This window comes from Salvelinus fontinalis, chromosome 5 (assembly GCF_029448725.1).
Source record: "Salvelinus fontinalis isolate EN_2023a chromosome 5, ASM2944872v1, whole genome shotgun sequence".
Lineage (NCBI taxonomy): Eukaryota > Metazoa > Chordata > Actinopteri > Salmoniformes > Salmonidae > Salvelinus > Salvelinus fontinalis.
The window spans coordinates 66,947,768-66,968,675 of record NC_074669.1 but is presented as its reverse complement, the minus strand read 5'-3'; the positions used below and the strand labels follow the sequence as shown (position 1 = coordinate 66,968,675).

The 20,908-nt window shown below is 46.2% G+C and overlaps 1 protein-coding gene across 1 annotated transcript in view; it reads left to right on the top strand.

Annotated features, from left to right (window-relative positions):
- Positions 1-3,754: 3,754 nt before the first annotated feature.
- The window catches only part of LOC129856180 (scavenger receptor cysteine-rich type 1 protein M130-like), a 68,107-nt gene continuing 50,953 nt past the window's right edge, over positions 3,755-20,908 (top strand). Inside the window, exons 1-5 of the mRNA XM_055924281.1 lie at positions 3,755-4,328; positions 12,574-12,603; positions 12,835-13,137; positions 13,566-13,871; positions 13,997-14,281. Coding sequence (XP_055780256.1) covers positions 4,040-4,328; positions 12,574-12,603; positions 12,835-13,137; positions 13,566-13,871; positions 13,997-14,281 — 1,213 coding nt within the window. The 5' untranslated portion in view covers positions 3,755-4,039. The remainder of the gene's footprint in view (positions 4,329-12,573; positions 12,604-12,834; positions 13,138-13,565; positions 13,872-13,996; positions 14,282-20,908) is intronic.

The window sequence follows — 20,908 nt, the reverse complement described above, 5'->3', positions numbered from 1 at the left end:
GAGGGCCCCTACAGTTGATGTCTAAAGATGTTTGTAGGACCACTGATGGAAGAGAGGGCCCCTACAGTTGATGTCTAAAGATGTTTGTAGGACCACTGATGGAAGAGAGGGCCTCTACAGTTGATGTCTAAAGATGTTTGTAGGACCACTGATGGAAGAGAGGGCCCCTACAGTTGATGTCTAAAAGTGTTTGTAGGACCACTGATAGAAGAGAGGGCCTCTACAGTTGATGTCTAAAGATGTTTGTAGGACCACTGATGGAAGAGAGGGCCTCTACAGTTGATGTCTAAAGATGTTTGTAGGACCACTGATGGAAGAGAGGGCCCCTACAGTTGATGTCTAAAGATGATTTCCTCTCCCCTCTTTTTGGTCTCGTCCAGAGAAGAAGATTGTGTGGGATACTTTGACAGAGATGGTGTTCTGATTTTCACGGCAGTAATTCTGTTCTGTTTCTTCTGGGCAAGACGATTGGCCCAGTGTATCTTCAAATGTGGTTCCACTTACAGTTCAACAAGATACTGAGGTTGGCTCACGTTGGTAGTACGACAGGCCATCTTGGGGTCAACAAGACGTATGACTGTATCTTGTGTAACTTCTTCTGGCCTCCTCTGAACAGCATGTTGTGGCTTACTGTCAATCCTTTCACGTTTGCCAGCGGATGGTTAAACCAAACCAAACAGTGCCCAAAGCAAAGAATGGCAACTAGTTTCTCTTAAACATCATGTACGCTGCCACTCATTTCCCTGAGGCCATTCCACTCTGGAAAATCACTAGAGTAAAGTCGAATCAAATCAAATGTATTTATATAGCCCTTCGTACATGAGCTGATATCTCAAAGTGCTGTACAGAAACCCAGCCTAAAACCCCGTGTAGAAGCACGGTGGCTAGGAAAAACTCCCTAGAAAGTCCAAAACCAAGGAAGAAACCTAGAGAGGAACCAGGCTATGAGGGGAGGCCAGTCCTCTTCTGGCTGTGCCGGGTGGAGATTATAACAGAACATGGCCAAGATGTTCAAATGTTCATAAATGACCAGCATTGTCAAATAATAATAATCACAGTAGTTGTCGAGGGTGCAGCACCTCAGGAGTAAATGTCAGTTGGCTTTTCATAGCCGATCATTAAGAGTATCACTACCGCTCCTGCGGTCTCTAGAGAGTTGAAAACAGCAGGTCTGGGACAGGTAGCACGTCCGGTGAACAGGTCAGGGTTCCATAGCCGCAGGCAGAACAGTTGGCCAGGTGGACTGGGGACAGGTGGACTGGGGACAGCAAGGAGTCATCATGTCAGGTCGTCCTGAGGCATGGTCCTAGGGCTCAGGTCCTCCGAGAGAGAGAAAGAAAGAGAAAAAGAGAATTAGAGAGAGCATACTTAAATTCACATAGGACACCGGATAAGACAGGACAAGTACTCCAGATATAACAAACTGACCCTAGCCCCCCGACACATAAACTAATGCAGCATAAATACTGGAGGCTGAGACAGGAGGGGTCAGGAGACATTGTGGCCCCATCCGATGATACCCCCAGACAGGGCCAAATAGGAAGGATATAACCCCACCCACTTTGCCAAGGCACAGCCCCCACACCACTAGAGGGATATCTTCAACCACCAACTTACCATCCTGAGACAAATCAAATTTAAAGTAACACAAGAAATGTACATAACAATAACGAGGATATATACAGGGGGTACCGGTAGCAGCAGTGGGGGGGTGGGGGGTATATGTAAATAGTACGTGTGGCCATTTGATTAGTTTAGTTGTTCAGCAGTCTTATGGCTTGAGGGTAGAAGCTGTGAAGGAGCCTTTTGGTCATAGACTTGGCACTCTGGCACCACTTGCCGTGCGGGAGCAGAGAGAAAAGTCTATGACATGGGTGACTGGAGGCTTTGACAATTTTTTGGGCCTTCCTCTGACACCGCCTATTATATGGGTCCTGGATTTGAGGAAGCTTGGCCCCAGTACTGGGCCATAAGCACTACCCTCTGATTTTTAAAATTAACGTTACTGCGCAATACATTGTGCGCTAAAGCGAGACCGCCCCATAATTCATGGCGGAATTATTATTTGACATTTGTCAACATAAGTACGAATTAACAGCATAAAGACTGCTTACTATTAGCTGAGCTTCCATCAGAATCTTGGGCAAGGTGTCCTTTCTCCAGAACAATCGTCTTTGGGTTGAAAGATGTCCTCTTCTCCTGTCGAAATAGCAGCTAACGATAGCCACCCACTGGAGAGGTGTCCAACTCGTGAAAGCGCATGACAAAGAAATCCCAGAAAATCGCAATAAACTGCTATAAACTGCTATAAGTCGGTTTAAATTAACTACCTTATGATGTCTTTAACACCTATAACGAATAAAAACATGACCGGAGATATAGAACTACTAAAACGAAAGCGTTTGCAGGACGCCATTGTGATGTCTTCTTGCGCCAGGCGCACCGTTGAAAAGGAAGGTACTTCCGTTCCACGGTCTTATATAGGGTCCCAGATTGCGCAATCCACTCCATTCAAATTCTCCCCGCTTACTGACATCTAGAGGAAGACGTATGCAGTGCATGTAGCCCGATGGCTTACATGGGGACTTATAAACTGGCCTCAGAACAGGGACCTCGATTTCTGAAATCTCACTCCCTGACAGGAAATGTGCTGCAGAATGAGTTCTGTTTCACTCAGAGAAATAATTCAAACGGTTTTAGAAACTAGAGAGTGTTTTCTATCCAATAGTAATAATAATATGCATATTGTACAAGCAAGAATTGAGTACGAGGCAGTTTAATTTGGGAACTCATTTTTACAAAGTCGAAATGGCGCCCCCATAGGCTCAAGAGGTTCTGGCCCCGCTGCTTTGTGAATGTTGACCTGTGTAAAGGTCTTGCTCACATCGGCTACGGAGAGCGGGATCACACAGTCGTCTGGAACAGCTGGTGACCTCATGCATGCTTCAGTGTTGCTTGCCTCAAAGCGAGCATGAAATGCATTTTGCTCGTCCCCATGAAGTCAGACATGTCCGTGGTAAGGACAACTTGGTTTATGATTTTCTTTCAAGGGTGAGCAGTCATGTGTTAGCCAGTGTGTGACCTTGGCACACATTTTAACTGCGTGTTTTTCCGTATTGAAGATGAGTTTTCTTTTAGTTGGGCTCGTCCAACTAAAAAAAAGAGAGTTACAGAAGAGAGTTACAGAAATGTACAAAGATTTTTCAATTTACCTCGGTTTTTCAAAAACTTTAGACTTTTAGGTAACTATAAGAAAGAAAAGTTAAGAACAGTTTATATATATAAACAAAAACAGTTTTTCTTATGAGAGACCGCAAGTCTCCCAACATTACTGGACAAAAACAAAGTGGACTGGGTTCAATTGAGTTCAACTCAAGAACTGCCGGTAAACCTGTCATGGCCCTGATCCAACCAGTTCCCATCACCATGACTGTCTGGGTGCATCCCCAATGGAGCCCTATTCCCTATATAAGTCACTGTTTCTAGAAGTAGTGTACTATGGAGGGAATAGAGTGCAATTTTTGACACAGACTCAGTTTACTTAACTTGACCCTGTTCCTGCTCCCTACTCACTCCTCCCTCTCAGTTTACTTAACTTGACCCTGTTCCTGCTCCCCACTCACTCCTCCCTCTCAGTTAAACAAATAGAGACGTCCGTTCACTATCAGTTCGTTGGTAAACACCACCATGAGTGTCCTCAGCTACGTGTCCAGAAATACATATTCAGGACTTCGTTATTCCTCCTCCTCAGACCCCTCCCCTTATTCTGCACCACTCCTTGGTCTGAACTGGTTTTGATCATGTGTGTCGTCCCAGTGATTGAGAAGTGAACAGGAGTTTTTTTAACCCATAGATCCTGATGAAATGTGGGATGATTCATTAAGTGGGAAGCAACCGAGGAGGAGGAGTGAGGAGGAGGAGTGAGGCTTGACTAGGTTAGTGTTGCAACATGACTAGGGGGGTGAATTCTGAATCAGCGTGGATTTAAGGTTAAGCAATATTCAGACCTCCAGTTCCATTAGCAAGCTGTGATTGTGATATGAAGATGCAGAAGTCTGTCTCTGTCGTTCCTCTGCTGTTGCTCCTCTGTCTGTCTGGGGTAGGGGTCACCAAAGGTCAAGGTGTAGAGGTCACTAAAGCTGTAGATTTCAAGACAGAATTCGAGGTCAAAACACCAGCAGACAGAAAAACAGATGGACAGACAGACTCTGAGCCGGACCTCTGGGCTGAGCTGAGAGCGCTGAGAGACATGGGGGTGGCACAGAGAGTGGAAAAGAGAGAGGCTGTCATGCAAAGTCAACTGGAGGACGTGAAGACACAGAAATCAGGTAATAAGAGTTGCCACAATGCAAAAAAATGTAAATCTTACCTAGAGTTATAATAACGTTAAAATTACTTGTTTTGAGTCGGTCTCACTTTCCCAGAAAAAGTATTTACTTGTTTTGAGTCGGTCTCACTTTCCCAGAAAGCGTATTTACTTGTTTTTAGTTCATTTTTCTTACCCAGAAAATCAAGTTGATTTGTTTTAAGATATTCTGACCTGTTTCAAGCCTTGTTTATGTTAAAGTCAGCAACATGATCTGCCATTATTTGCCAGTGCACTAGACAATTTGTCTTGGTGAGACATCTTATTAATTTATCTTACCCCACTTGTATCGAGAATTTAGGCTAAAATAAGCAAAATGATCTGCAAAATGATCACACATGAATCATATCATGTATGCAGGTCATGTGTTGTTTTGCGGCAGCAGTAAAAACACACTGACAGGACAGTTCCTCTTATGGCCACAAGGTGGTAATCTGGTGTCACAGACGCAGGACTGAAGACTAGTCTTCATTCTGAAATGACTCTGGTCTTCTTCAGAAGTAGTGCAGTAGTCTACAGGGTTCAGAACTCACCTTTTTAAACACTTCTTATCACTCATATCATGAGGTTTCACATGTGTTTGGTTACATAGTGTCCAATGTTCTTCTGAGTGATAAAACAGCAAACATTAAGAGTGTTTACTTATCAGACCCACATATATAATAAATATACTATAATATACTATATTCATATGCTTTTAGTACTCACACATGAATCATATCATGTATGCAGGTCATGTGTTGTTTTGAGCCAGCAGTAAAAACAACACTGACAGGACAGTTCCTCTTATAGCCACTAGGTGGTAGACTTGTGTCACAGACGCTTGACTAGAACAAGGATTCCCAAACCTGGTCCTCGGGACCAAGGGGTGCGCTAGCCTATGCCCCCACCCAGGGGAGCAACTTTGGTTTTACATAACCTTAGAATGTTTTGGGGAATTGAAAGATAATTTCCTACATTTCCACACAATCTAATATGACCCATGACCCTTCTAGCCGTCTCCAGAACAACAATCTAATATGACCCATGACCCTTCTAGCCGTCTCTAGAATAACAATCTAATGACCCATGACCCTTCTAGCCGTCTCTAGAACAACAATCTAATATGACCCATGACCCTTCTAGCCGTCTCTAGAACAACAATCTAATATGACCCATGACCCTTCTAGCCGTCTCTATAACAACAATCTAATATGACCCATGACCCTTCTAGCCGTCTCTAGAACAACAATCTAATGACCCATGACCCTTCTAGCCGTCTCTAGAACAACAATCTAATATGACCCATGACCCTTCTAGCCGTCTCTATAACAACAATCTAATATGACCTATGACCCTTCTAGCCGTCTCTATAACAACAATCTAATATGACCCATGACCCTTCTAGCCGTCTCTAGAACAACAATCTAATATGACCCATGACCCTTCTAGCCGTCTCTAGAACAACAATCTAATATGACCCATGACCCTTCTAGCCGTCTCTAGAACAACAATCTAATATGACCCATGACCCTTCTAGCCGTCTCTATATAGAACAACAATCTAATATGACCCATGACCCTTCTAGCCGTCTCTATAACAACAATCTAATATGACCTATGACCCTTCTAGCCGTCTCTAGAACAACAATCTAATATGACCCATGACCCTTCTAGCCGTCTCCAGAACAACAATCTAATATGACCTATGACCCTTCTAGCCGTCTCTAGAACAACAATCTAATATGACCTATGACCCTTCTAGCCGTCTCTAGAACAACAATCTAATATAACCCATGACCCTTCTAGCCGTCTCTTTATAGAACAACAATCTAATATGACCTATGACCCTTCTAGCCGTCTCTAGAACAACAATCTAATATGACCTATGACCCTTCTAGCCGTCTCTATAACAACAATCTAATATGACCCATGACCCTTCTAGCCGTCTCTTTATAGAACAACAGAAAATAAGCTAAAATGCCCTCAGTCATCAAGCTATGTTAGAGATCATTATTACATACTGTCTGTTTAAGTGATTGATAAGAATTAACTAGATCAAAGGGTAATTAAAATATCAATATTGCGTTGCATCTTTAACCAGTAGTCTAACAAATGAACAACTCTTACAAATATAGGACAAAGACTTAAAGGAATACTTCAGGATGTTGGCAATGAGGCCCTTTATCTAAACTACCTCTAAATGCCTTGATACTGGACACAGGAACATAAACATCCACAAGGTCACCTGGGAAGCAGCTAAAGGGCCTTATCACCAAAATCCAAAAGTATCCCTTGAACTTTTGATTGTCTTTATTAAGACATCCTCTGTATCAAGTTTAATCCAGAACGCCTAGCAGTGGCGTGTATTCCTGGATGCAGAGGAAAGATGTTTTATTTATTTTATATTTGTCTCTCTGTGTTTCAAAAATGTCCTTCAATTCTCAAGATGATGAATGTATCTCACCGGAAAAAGCATCTGAGCGAATAAAACAGCGCCACTCAGTCTCAGTTTGTGTAGCGTATCTATCTGACGCTGTCTGGTCAGAAAGAGTATGACATTGTTGTCGACCATAGCATTGAATGCAAGAGAAGCCAACGAGCATTTGGCCTCCCTTGATAAAAAATGAATAAATGAATAGCCAATCAGCGTTGAGTTAAACTGAGTGAGCTCAGCTGTGAATGGTCCTGGCTAAACAACCAAAAAAAGTGTCAAGGGAAGCAAGTTTGGATTTGGCTTCAGACCAATCACATCACAAGCCAAAACATCATCATTGACAGAAATAATTTGAATGCATCTTGTTGTGTTGTTGTCTAGCTAGCTAATATATTCCCTTTACTAAATTAGCCATAGATGGAGATAGGGATTTGGACTTGAGTTTTACTTAATTCTCCGTTCAGGCCAATGATTATAACAGCGATTCTGATCCAACCATTAATTCATCCATTGGCTGAGAGGATGGAAGTTCAACATGTAGGTAGATGTAGTATGCTAATGTTAACTAGCCCATGAAAGGAAGTTAGGCTAGCGAGCAAGCATTTTAGATAGCCTAGGACAACAAAAACTAAAATGGTGTCCTGTATGACAGAGTCATAGACGTGTAGGATACATGAAAGAGGAGGATGGCATTGGTGTTTCTCTACAAGTAAGGTGAGTCAACATCTGTTTTCTACTTGCACACACACACACACACACACACACACACACACACACACACACACACACACACACACACACACACACACACACACACACACACACACACACACACACACACACACACACACACACACACACACACACACACACACACACACACACGTTTCTGAAAATGTCAGAAACATGACCTTGCTTGACCATGCTGTAGGTCATGTACCTGTTTGTTACATGTAATATGTTTTGTGGACTTCACCGGACAGATGTTGCTCTCTGGTTTTGTGATGAAACAAAGGTGACAAATGTATTCTGCCACTGTGTCCTCTAATTGTCTCGGCCTTTAGGCTTATATATCACGTTCGCAAGGCATATAAATTAACAGGTTACAGAGCAAACAACGTAATTATCACAACACATTTTTTTTCTGGATTGTCTTCGCCAGTGATTTGACCCACTACTGCTAACAGGGCCGCCTGGACGACAGACCCCCACCAGTCTAGTACATAACTGAACTCACTCCCAGACCCCCACCAGTCTAGTACATAACTCAACTCACTCCCAGACCCCCACCAGTCTAGTACATAACTCAACTCTCTCCCTGACCCCCACCAGTCTAGCTCATAACTCAACTCTCTCCCCAACCCCCACCAGTCTAGTACATAACTCAACTCACTCCCAGACCCCCACCAGTCTAGTACATAACTGAACTCTCTCCCCAACCCCCACCAGTCTAGTACATAACTCAACTCACTCCCAGACCCACAGAAGTCTAGTACATAACTCAACTCACTCCCAGACCCACAGAAGTCTAGTACATAACTCAACTCTCTCCCCAACCCCCATCAGTCTAGTACATAACTCAACTCACTCCCAGACCCCCACCAGTCTAGTACATAACTGAACTCACTCCCAAATAACTTCACAGATCTTCATTGTAAAGGGTATAAACACTGTTTCCCATGCTTTTTCAATGAAACATAAACAATTAATGAACATGCACCTGTGGAACGGTCGGAAAGTAGAGGGAGAGAAGGGGAGAAGAGAGGGGGAGAAGAGGAAAAGTGAGGGGGGAGATGGGAGGGAGAAGAGGAGAGGGGTGAAGAGAAGAGTAGAATGGGGAGAAGAAGTGAAGAAAGGGGCAGAAGAGGAGAGGAGGAGAAGAGAGGGGGGGAAGGGGGGAGAAGCGGAGAAGAGAGGGGAAGAAGAGGAGGAGAGGGGGGAAGAAGAGTGGAGGAAAGGGGAGGAGAAGGGGAGAGGGGGAGAAGAGGGGGGGAGAGGGGAGAGGGGAGAAGAGGAGGGAGGGAGAGAAGGGGAGAAGAGAGGGGTGACGAGAAGAGTAGAATGGGGAGAAGAAGAGAAGAAAGGGGCAGAAGAGGAGAAGAGAAGGTGAGAGGAGAGGGGGGAGAAGAGGAGAGTAGAAGGTGAAGAGGAGAGAGTGGAAAGAGGAGAAGAGAGGGGGAGAAGAGGAGAAGAGAGGGGGAGAAGAGGAGAAGAACGGGGGAGGAGAGGAGAGGGGGGAAGAAGAGGGGAGGAGAGGAGAAGGGAAGAGGAGAGGGGGAGAAGAGGAGAAGAGAGAGAAGAGGAGCTAGCCCAACCCCGGCCAACAGCTCCGCACCCCCCGCAGCTACTTGCCCAAGCCTCCCCAGCTTCTCCTTCACCCAAATCCAGATAGCAGATGTTCTGAAAGAGCTGCAAAACCTTGACCCGTACAAATCAGCTGGGCTAGACAATCTGGACCCTCTCTTTCTTTAATTATCCGTCGCCATTGTTGCAACCCCTATTACCAGCCTGTTCAACCTCTCTTTCGTTTCGTCCGAGATCCCTAAAGATAGGATGGCTGCCGCGGTCATCCCCTTCTTCAAAGGGGGAGACACTCTAGACCCAAACTGTTACAGACCTATATCCATCCTGCCCTGCCTTTCTAAAGTCTTCGAAAGCCAAGTTAATAAACAGATCACTGACCATTTCGCAACCCACCGTACCCGCTGTGCAGTTCGGTTTTCGAGCTGGTCAGGGTTGCACCTCAGCCACGCTCAAGGTCCTAAACGATATCATAACCGCCATCGATAAAAGACAGTACTGTGCAGCCGTCTTCATCGACCTGGCAAAGGCTTTCGACTCTGTCAATCACCACATTCTTATCTGCAGACTCAACAGCCTTGGTTTCTCAAATGATTGCCTCGCCTGGTTCACCAACTACTTCTCAGACAGAGTTCAGTGTGTCAAATTGGAGGGCCTGTTGTCCGGACCTCTGGCAGTCTCTATGGGGGTTCCACATGGTTCAATTCTCGAGCCGACTCTTTTCTCTGTATATATCAACGATGTCGCTCTTGCTGCTGGTGATTCCCTGATCCACCTCTATGCAGACGACACCATTCTGTATACTTCTGGCTCTTCTTTGGACACTGTGTTAACTAACCTCCAAATGAGATTCAATGCCATACAACACTCCTTCCTTGGCCTCCAACTGCTCTTAAACGCTAGTAAAACGGAGAATAGAGAAGAGGAGAGGGGCAGAAGATAGGGTGAGAAAATGAGATTGTAAAAAGTGGAGAGGGGGAGAAGAGGAGAAGAGAGGGTCAGAAGAGGAGAAGAGAGGGTCAGAAGAGGAGTGGAGAGGCGGAGAAGATAGGGTGAGAAAATGAGATTGTGAGAAGTGGAGAGGGGGAGAAGAGCAGGGGGCAAAAGAGGAGAATAGAGGGTCAGAAGAGGAGAAGAGAGGGAGAGAAGAGGAGTGGAGAGGCGGAGAAGATGAATGGGGGAGAAGAGGAGAAGAGAGGGAGAGAAGAGGGGTGGAGAGGCGGAGAAGATTAATGGGGGAGAAGAGGAAAGAGAGGAGAGGAGAGGGGGAGTTGAGAAGAGGGGTAGAATATTAGAAGGGGGAGAAGAGATGGGTAGAATAGTCAAGGAGGGAGAAGAGAAGAGGGAGAGAAGAGAAGAGGGGTAGAATATTAGAAGGGGGAAAGAGGAGAGGAAAGAGAGGAGAGGGGGAGTTGAGAACAGGGGTAGAATATTAGAAGGGGGAGAAGAGAAGAAGAGAGGGGGAGAATATTAGAAGGGGGAGAAGAGTAGAGGGAGAGAAGAGAGGGGTAGAATATTCGAGGAGGGAGAAGAGATGGGGGAGAGAAGAGAAGGTGAGAAAATGAGATTGTGAGAAGTGGAGAGAGGGAGAAGAGCAAGGGGCAGAAGAGGGGAAGAGAGGGGAAGAAGAGGAGAGGGGGGAGGGGAAGAAGTGGAGAGGAGAGGAGAGGGGGAGGGGAAGAATGGGGGAGAAGAGGAGAGGGGTAGAATATTCGAGGGGGAGAAGCGGAGAGGTGGAGAAGAGGAGAGGGGTGGAGTATTCGAGGAGGGAGAACAGGAGAGGGAGAGAAGAGGAGAGGGGGAGAAGAGGAGAGGGAGAGAAGAGGAGAGGGAGAGAAGAGGAGAGGGAGAGAAATGGAAGAGGAGAGGAGAGGGAGAGAAGAGGAGAGGGAGAGAAGAGGGGAGAGAAGAGGGGAGGGGTAGAAGAGGAGGAGAGAAGAGGAGAGGGAGAGAAGAGGAGAGGAAGAGGAGAGGAGAGGGAGAGAAGAGGAGAGGAGAGGGAGACAAGATGAGAGGGAGAGAAGAGGAGAGGGAGAGAAGTGGGGAGGGGTAGAAGAGGAGGAGAGAAGAGGAGAGGGAGAGAAGAGAAGAGGAGGAGAGAAGGGGAGAGGGGAGGGGGGAGGAGAGGGGGAGAAGAGGAGAGGGAGAGAAGAGGACTGGGGTAGAAGAGAAGAGGGGGAGAAGAATAGAGGAGAGGGGGAGGAGAGGAGAGTAGAGAAGAGGGGGAGGGGACAGGGGGAGGGAGAGAAGAGGAGGGGTGATGAGAGGGGAGGGGGAGAAGATGAAAGGGGGGAGAGGGGGAGAGGAGAGGAGGGGGGAAGAGAGGGGGAGGGGAGTGGAGAGGGGGAGGAAAGGAGAAGGGGAGAGGAGGTACTGTTTGTCTCCCACCGTTCCACTCAGAGGACTCTACCTTCTGTTATCAAGTGGGCGTTTCCACCATATTTAGTTTACCAGTCATTTCAGTGAAGGGAACAAGTGCACACTTTAGGAGAAAGGAGAGATAATTGGGGCAATGTTTCTCTTTAGTCTTCAGTCCTGCGTCTGTGACACCAGATTATTACCTAGTGGCCATAAGAGGAACTGTCCTGTCAGTGTGTTTTTACTGCTGGCTCAAAACAACACATGACCTGCAAACAGGATATGATTCATGTGTGAGTACTAAAAGCATATGAATATAGTATATTATAGTATATTTATTATATATGTGGGTCTGATAAGTAAACACTCTTAATGTTTGCTGTTTTATCACTCAGAAGAACATTGGACAATATGTAACCAAACACATGTGAAACCTCATGATAAACCTGTCTTCCCATCACATCATGAAAGGTCATGTTGATGTTCATTTAACCTCTGTCTCTCTCTTCCTCTGACTCCTCCCTTTCTCCTCTGTCTCTCTCTTCCTCTGACTCCTCCCTTTCTCCTCTGTCTCTCTCTTCCTCTGACTCCTCCCTTTCTCCTCTGTCTCTCTCTTCCTCTGACTCCTCCCTTTCTCCTCTGTCTCTCTCTTCCTCTGACTCCTCCCTTTCTCCTTTGTTTCTCTCTTCCTCTGACTCCTCCCTTTCTCCTCTGTCTCTCTCTTTCTCCTCTGTCTCTCTCTCTTCCTCTGACTCCTCCCTTTCTCCTCTGCCTCTCTCTTCCTCTGACTCCTCCCTTTCTCCTCTGTCTCTCTCTTCCTCTGACTCCTCCCTTTCTCCTCTGTCTCTCTCTTCCTCTGACTCCTCCATTTCTCCTTTGTTTCTCTCTTCCTCTGACTCCTCCCTTTCTCCTCTGTCTCTCTCTTCCTCTGACTCCTCCCTTTCTCCTCTGCCTCTCTCTTCCTCTGACTCCTCCCTTTCTCCTCTGTCTCTCTCTTCCTCTGACTCCTCCCTTTCTCCTCTGTCTCTATCTTCCTCTGACTCCTCCCTTTCTCCTCTGCCTCTCTCTTCCTCTGACTCCTCCCTTTCTCCTCTGTCTCTCCCTTTCTCCTCTGTCTATCTCTTTCTCCTCAGATCTCCAGGCTCAACGTGTCCGTCCAACAGGTCGGTAGAGTATAAATCTACAGTGATTATAGCAGTTCAATATTAGTCAACTTTATTATCCCACATGGAGAAATTCATGTGTCCATACAAACCATTCTAAAACTCAATAACAAGTAGTGTTTTATGGAACTACTAATACTTGTCAACCACAAAGCATTACTGCTGTTAGAATAACAGAATCACTGTCATCATCTGTCCTCACCACTGTGTTTTCCTCTCTGCTGTTTACAGCTGAACTCTCAGTCAGACTGGTGGATGGGACCACTTCCTGTTCTGGGACAGTGGAAGTCTTCTCCAGAGGAGAGTGGTCAGGTCTATGTACTGGGTGGAGCATGAGAGATACTAAGGTTGTGTGTAGACAGCTGGACTGTGGGAATGTTGTAGCTGAATCTGGAGGACCTCTGGTTGAAGATGGAAGAAGAGGAGTCAGACTGATTTGTAAGGGACATGAGTCTTCTATTAGACAGTGTGGCATCAGAGGAGGAGGACCTGGTGTCTGTGTTGGTAGATATTATCATCATGTGATCTGTTCAGGTAAGAGACTGGTCATATTGAGAGATTTATTTGTACATTATATAATATTACCATGTATCATGTTTTATGTGTTTTTATTTCATTTAAATAGAGGGAGAGATGTCAGATGTATTTAAACATTATATTTGTGTTTGTCATATTGGTTCATGGGAGATGTTCATGGGCAGATCATTGTAGTTCAGATGGTACTGAAGTGAAGCTGCCTGATGGATGTCCAGCTGTTTATTTTCTATAAAGTGAAGTGAACTTATTCCTGTCTCCTGCCTGCATTATTCCCAACCCGATCCTGAGTGACTAAGAACCCATTTCTACCTCTTACAGTATCAAACATAGCAAACTACAATCTTTTATCCAACATATTTGTGTTTAGTCCTTGACAGCTTCATCAATAAAACTGATTGAATGTTCAACCAACTCTTTTTCTCCAGAGTCTGTGCGGCTTGTGGATGGAGCTGGTCTCTGCTCTGGGAGAGTGGAGGTGAAGTCCAATCAGTCCTGGGCCTCAGTGTGTGAAGCTGACTTTGACCGGCAGGATGCAGAGGTAGTCTGTGGGGAGCTTGGCTGTGGGGCTCCTGCAGCTCTACAGGGGGGGCTCTATGGAGGAGGTGAGGGTCAGACCTGGGATAAAGAGTTCCAGTGTAAAGGCAAAGAGTCCCTTCTCCTGGACTGTGACACCTCAGACAGAAAACACAACACCTGCCTACCTGGTAATGCTGTTGGACTCACCTGCTCAGGTAAGAAACAGTTTGTCACTCAATCAACATTGTTTCTCACCTGGAGTGAAGAATATGAGAGACAATATAGGTGTGTTTTAGTGAGAAAATAGTAAGATTACTGTCTCTCTCTTTTCTTTTCTCAGAGCCTGATGATGTAAGGCTGGTGGGAGGAGGCAGTCGCTGTGCTGGTGGAGTGGAGTGGTACGACCAGGGAGAGTGGAGGACTGTGGGAACTGCTGACAGGGACTGGAACCAGGAGAATGTAGCTGCAGTAGTGTGTAGACAGCTGGGTTGTGACTCCACTGTTTCAGTAATACCTGGAAACACCACTAGAGGGTTTAGAGTTCACTGTTCTGGGTCTGAGTCTTCACTGAGGGAGTGTTCCAGAATGTTTTATCCCCGTCCTGGACTCACAGTGATCTGCTCAGGTAATAACAAGATACACTATATGGCCAAATGTATGTGGACATCAGTGGATTCGGCTATTTCAGCCACACCTGTTGCTGACAGGTGTATACAATTGAGCACACAGCCATGCAATCTCCATAGACAAACATCGTCAGTAGAATGTCCTTACTGAAGATCTCAGTGACTTTCAACGTGGTACGTCTAGGAGCAACAACGCCTCAGCCGCAAAGTGGCAGGCCACACAAGCTGACAGAACATACCGCCGAGTGCTGATCCACGCAGAACGTAAAAATGATCCTCAGTTGCAAAACTCACTGCAGAGTTCCACATACTTTTGTCCATGTATTATATCTCCTTCCTGGACTCACATTGATCTGCTCAGGAAATATCAAGATATTATTTTTATTTTATTTATTTAACCTGGTAGGCCAGTTGCGAGCAAGGTCTCATTTGCAGCTGCGACCTGGCCAAGATAAGCAAAGCGACACAAAAAACAACACAGAGTTACACATGAAATAAACAAACGTACAGTCAATAACACAATGGAAAAAATCTATATACAGCTTGTGCAAATGAGACAAGATTAGGGAGGTAAGGCAATAAATAGGCAGTAGTGGCAAAGTAATTAACATTTAGCAATTTAACACTGGAATGATAGATGTGCAGAAGGTGAATGTGCAAGTAGAGATACTGGGGTGCAAAGGAGACAAAAAAATAACAATATGGGGATGAGGTAGTTGGATGGGCTGTTTACAGATGAGCTATGTACAGGTGCAATGATCTGTGAGCTGCTCTGACAGCTGATGCTTAAAGCTAGTGAGGGAGATAAGAGTCCAGCTTCAGTGATTTTTGCAATTCGTTCCAGTTATTGGGAGCAGAGAACTGGAAGGAAAGGAGGCCAAAAGAGGAATTGGCTTTGGGGGTGACCAGTGAAACATTCCTGCTGGAGCGCGTGCTACGGGCGGGTGCTGCTATGGTGACCAGTGAGCTGAGATAAAGTGAGGCTTTACCTAGCAAAGACTTATAGATGACCTGGAGCCGGTGGGTTTGAAGACGAATATGAAGCGAGGGCCAGCCAATGAGGGCATACAGGTCGCAGTGGTGGGTAGTATGTGGGGCTTTGGTGACAAAACGGATGGCACTGTGATAGACTGCATCCAGTTTGTTAAGTAGTGTGTTGGAAGCTATTTTGTAAATGACATCGCCGAAGTCAAGGATCGGCAGGATAGTCAGTTTTACGAGGGTATGTTTGGCAGCATGAGTGAAGGAGGCTTTGTTGCAAAATAGGAAGCCGATTCTAGATGTAATTTTGGATTGGAGATGCTTAATGTGAGTCTGGAAGGAGAGTTTACAGTCTAACCAGACACCTAGGTATTTGTAGTTGTCCACATATTCTAAGTCAGAACCATCCAGAGTAGTGATGCAGGACGGGCGGGCAAGTGCTGGGCAGCGATTGGTTGAAGAGCATGCATTTAGTTTTACTTGCATTTAAGAGCAGTTGGAGGCCACGGAAGGAGAGTTGTATGGCATTGAAGCTCATCTGGAGGTTAGTTAACACAGTGTCCAACAAGGGGCCAGAAGTATACAGAATGGTGTCATCTGCGTAGAGGTGGATCAGAGAATCACCAGCAGCAAGAGCGATATCATTGATGTATACAGAGAAAAGAGTCGGCCTGAGAATTGAACCCTGTGGCACCCCCATAGAGACTGCCAGAGGTCCGGACAACAGGCCCTCCAATTTGACACACTGAACTCTATCAGAGAAGTAGTTGGTGAACCAGGCGAGGCAGTCATTAGAGAAACCAAGGCTGTTGAGTCTGTAGATAAGAATGTGGTGATTGACAGAGTCAAAAGCCTTTGCCAGGTCGATGAATTTGGCTGCACAGTAATGTCTCTTATCGATGGCGGTTATGTTGTCGTTTAGGACCTTGAGCGAGGCTGAGGTGCACCCGTGACCAGCTCGGAAAACAGATTGTATAGCGGCGAAGGTAAAGGTGGGATTCTAAATGGTCGGTGATCTGTTTGTTAACTTGGCTTCGAAGACTTTAGAAAGGCAGGGCAGGAAGGATATAGGTTTATAACAGTTTGGGTCTAGAGTGTCTCCCCCTTTGAAGAGGGGGATGACCGCGGCAGCTTTCCAATCTTTGGGGATCTCAGACGATACGAAAGAGAGGTTGAACAGGCCAATAATAGGGGTTGCAGCAATTTCGGGCAGGTAATTTTAGAAAGAGAGGGTCCAGATTGTCTAGGTGGAAAGCATGGCCATCCATAGAAAAATGCTTATTGAATTTCTCAATTACATTTACATTTAAGTCATTTAGCAGACGCTCTTATCCAGAGCGACTTACAAATTGGTGCATTCACCTTATGACATCCAGTGGAACAGCCACTTTACAATAGTGCATCTAAATCTTTTAAGGGGGGGGGGGGGGGGTGAGAAGGATTGCTTTATCCTATCCTAGGTATTCCTTAAAGAGGTGGGGTTTCAGGTGTCTCCGGAAGGTGGTGATTGACTCCGCTGTCCTGGCGTCGTGAGGGAGTTTGTTCCACCATTGGGGGGCCAGAGCAGCGAACAGTTTTGACTGGGCTGAGCGGGAACTGTACTTCCTCAGTGGTAGGGAGGCGAGCAGGCCAGAGGTGGATGAACGCAGTGCCCTTGTTTGGGTGTAGGGCCTGATCAGAGCCTGGAGGTACTGAGGTGCCGTTCCCCTCACAGCTCCGTAGGCAAGCACCATGGTCTTGTAGCGGATGCGAGCTTCAACTGGAAGCCAGTGGAGAGAGCGGAGGAGCGGGGTGACGTGAGAGAACTTGGGAAGGTTGAACACCAGACGGGCTGCGGCGTTCTGGATGAGTTGTAGGGGTTTAATGGCACAGGCAGGGAGCCCAGCCAACAGCGAGTTGCAGTAATCCAGACGGGAGATGACGAGTGCCTGGATTAGGACCTGCGCCGCTTCCTGTGTGAGGCAGGGTCGTACTCTGCGGATGTTGTAGAGCATGAACCTACAGGAACGGGCCACCGCCTTGATGTTAGTTGAGAACGACAGGGTGTTGTCCAGGATCACGCCAAGGTTCTTAGCGCTCTGGGAGGAGGACACAATGGAGTTGTCAACCGTGATGGCGAGATCATGGAACGGGCAGTCCTTCCCCGGGAGGAAGAGCAGCTCCGTCTTGCCGAGGTTCAGCTTGAGGTGGTGATCCGTCATCCACACTGATATGTCTGCCAGACATGCAGAGATGCGATTCGTCACCTGGTCATCAGAAGGGGGAAAGGAGAAGATTAATTGTGTGTCGTCTGCATAGCAATGATAGGAGAGACCATGTGAGGTTATGACAGAGCCAAGTGACTTGGTGTATAGCGAGAATAGGAGAGGGCCTAGAACAGAGCCCTGGGGGACACCAGTGGTGAGAGCGCGTGGTGAGGAGACAGATTCTCGCCACGCCACCTGGTAGGAGCGACCTGTCAGGTAGGACGCGATCCAAGCGTGGGCCGCGCCGGAGATGCCCAACTCGGAGAGGGTGGAGAGGAGGATCTGATGGTTCACAGTATCGAAGGCAGCCGATAGGTCTAGAAGGATGAGAGCAGAGGAGAGAGAGTTAGCTTTAGCAGTGCGGAGCGCCTCCGTGATACAGAGAAGAGCAGTCTCAGTTGAATGACTAGTCTTGAAACCTGACTGATTTGGATCAAGAAGGTCATTCTGAGAGAGATAGCGGGAGAGCTGGCCAAGGACGGCACGTTCAAGAGTTTTGGAGAGAAAAGAAAGAAGGGATACTGGTCTGTAGTTGTTGACATCGGAGGGATCGAGTGTAGGTTTTTTCAGAAGGGGTGCAACCCGGAATTATTGTGGATTTATTGGTGGTGACAGTGTTTCCTAGCCTCAGTGCAGTGGGCAGCTGAGATTAGGTGCTCTTATTCTCCATGGACTTTACAGTGTCCCAGAACTTTTTTTGAGTTTGTGCTACAGGATGCAAATTTCTGTTTAAAAAAGCTAGCCTTTGCTTTCCTAACTGCCTGTGTATATTGGTTACTAACTTCCCTGAAAAGTTGCAGACGCGGGGGCTATTCGATGCTAATGCAGTACCCCACAGCATGTTTTTGTGCTGGTCAAAGGCAGTCAGGTCTGGAGAGAACCAAGGGCTATCTGTTCCTGGTTCTACATGTTTTGGAATGGGGCTTATTTAAGATGGTGAGGAAGGCCAGGTCGATTAGAAAGGCCTGCTCGCTGTTTTAGGGAGCATTTGACAGTGATGAGGGTCGTTTGACCGCAGACCCATTACGGATGCAGGCAATGAGGATGTGATCGCTGAGATCCTGGTTGAAGACAGCAGAGGTGTATTTAGAGGGCAGGTTGGTCAGGATAATATCTATGAGGGTGCCCGTGTTTACAGATTTGGGGTTTGTCACGAACCGGCTCAAAGCCCGTAACAAAAGGGAGACAACATGAAGATAAAGAATAACAAAATATATTTATTAACTAAGGTAACCTACATGCAATTAACAATGGTGTGTGTAATCAGTAGTGTAAGTGAGTGTTTTGCTTGCATAAATGTGATAATGCTGGGTGTTGAAAGGTGCCAATGCAAACAACCAAAAGGCTACAAAAATACCACAACAAAATCTATGAAGGTGTCTGCATAGAGAGAGTCTCCCCAGTGTATGTAGAAGAGGTCTATCTATTTACACCCGGGCCCAGGTGTTTCCCATGTAGCTGACGACCCTCCCAACTCCGCCCACCGGCATCCTAATAAGGAGACAAGACCACAGAGGGAATATGGCAGACAGAGTGGGAGGGTCGTCAAAGGTTGTACCTGGTAGGTTCATTGATCATTTGTGTGAGATTGAGGGCATCTATCTTAGATTGTAGGACGGCCGGGGTGTTAAGCATGTCCCAGTTTAGATCACCTAACAGTACGTGCTCCGAAGATAGATGTGGGGCAATCAATTCACATATTGTGTCCAGGGCATAGCTGGGGGCAGAAGGTGGTCTTTAACAAGCGGCAACGGTGAAGTAGAAGCTCGAATTGTTTGGGCACAGAACTGGATTGTGTGACAGAACTCTGCAGGCTATCTCTGCAGTAGATTGCAACTCCGCCCCCTTTGGCAGTTCTAGCTTGTCGGAAATTGTTATAGTTAGGGATGGAAATATCAGGATTTTTGGTGGTCTTCCTAAACCAGGATTCAGACACGGCTAGAACATCCGGGTTGGCAGAGTGTGAGAAGCAGTGAATAAAACAAACTTAGGGAGGAGGCTTCTAATGTTAACATGCAAGAAACCAATGCTTTTACGGTTACAGAAGTCAACAAATGAGAGCACCTGGGGAATGGGTGTAGAGCTAGGCGCTGCAGGGCCTGGATTAACCTCTACATCACCAGAGAAACAAAGGAGGAGTAGGATAAGGGTACGGCTAAAGCCTATAAGAACTGGTCGTCTAGTGCGTTCGGAACAGAGAGTTAAAGGAGCAGGTTTCTGGGCGCGGAAGAATAGATTCAAGGCATAATGTACAGACAAGGTTATGGTAGGATGTGAATTCAGTAGAGGTAAATTTAGGCTTTGAGTGATGATGAGAGAGGTATTGTCTCTAGAGACACCATTTAAACTAGGTGAGGTCACCGCCTGTGTGGGAGGTGGAACTAAAGGGTTAACTAAGACATATTGAGCAGGGCTGGAGGCTCTACAGTGAAATAATACAATAATCACTAACCAGGACAGTAATGGACAAGGCATATTGACATTAAGGAGAGGCATGCGTAGCCCAGTGATCACAGGGACCAGTGAGGAGCTAGACGAGCTGGAGACACGGCAATTCAGACAGCTAGCGGGCCGGGGATAGCAGGCTAGCAGAACAGCCTTAGGGGGACGTCGCAACGGAAGAGTCTGTTGTAGCCCCCTCAGACGGTTACGTCGGCAGACCAGTCGTAATGGATCGGCAGGGCTCCATGGAGGCAGTAAAAGGGTCCCGGCCAATTGACAAAATAGATATTGTAGCCCAAGAAATTGGCTGATGGACCTCTTCAGCTAACTATCTGATAATTACATTCAACTGATTTCCTTCATTCATACAACTTCCTCTGCACCTCTCATGATGACTGTTTAGCTTGTAAGTCTGCTTTGCATAATAGATCACTCAGTCAACTCACAGTGATCTGCTCAGGAAATGTCAACATACTGTATTATAATTATATTCAACTATCCCAGAATGCTTTTGTATTTGAGTGTTATCTCAGTGAACGTCTCTACTCACTACCACTGTCACATGTCATGTTATTGTCACATCTAAATGAGGAAAGTAGTTGAGGAGCTACGTTTTCTTTTTCTCTCCTCTTGTTCCAGATGTCCTGCTTAAGCCTGATATCAACATATGTTGTCTCAGTGACTGTAGGCCCACTACTCATGTTGCCCTGTGAGGGAGGGTGGCTAGCATTGTTACATGCTGATGTTATTGTCATATCTATAGGAAACTAGTTGAAGAGGTTTTTCTTCTTCTCTTTTATTGTTACAGATCTCCTGGTCCAGCCTGATATCTCCCTGACTGACTCAATGGGAGGGGTCTCGTTGTCTTGTTGATACTAAATGTTTCAGTTTCTCCGAGCCGCCTCGTTCATTTATACAATGTTTCAATATTATCAGAGCCACCTTGTTGATGCAATG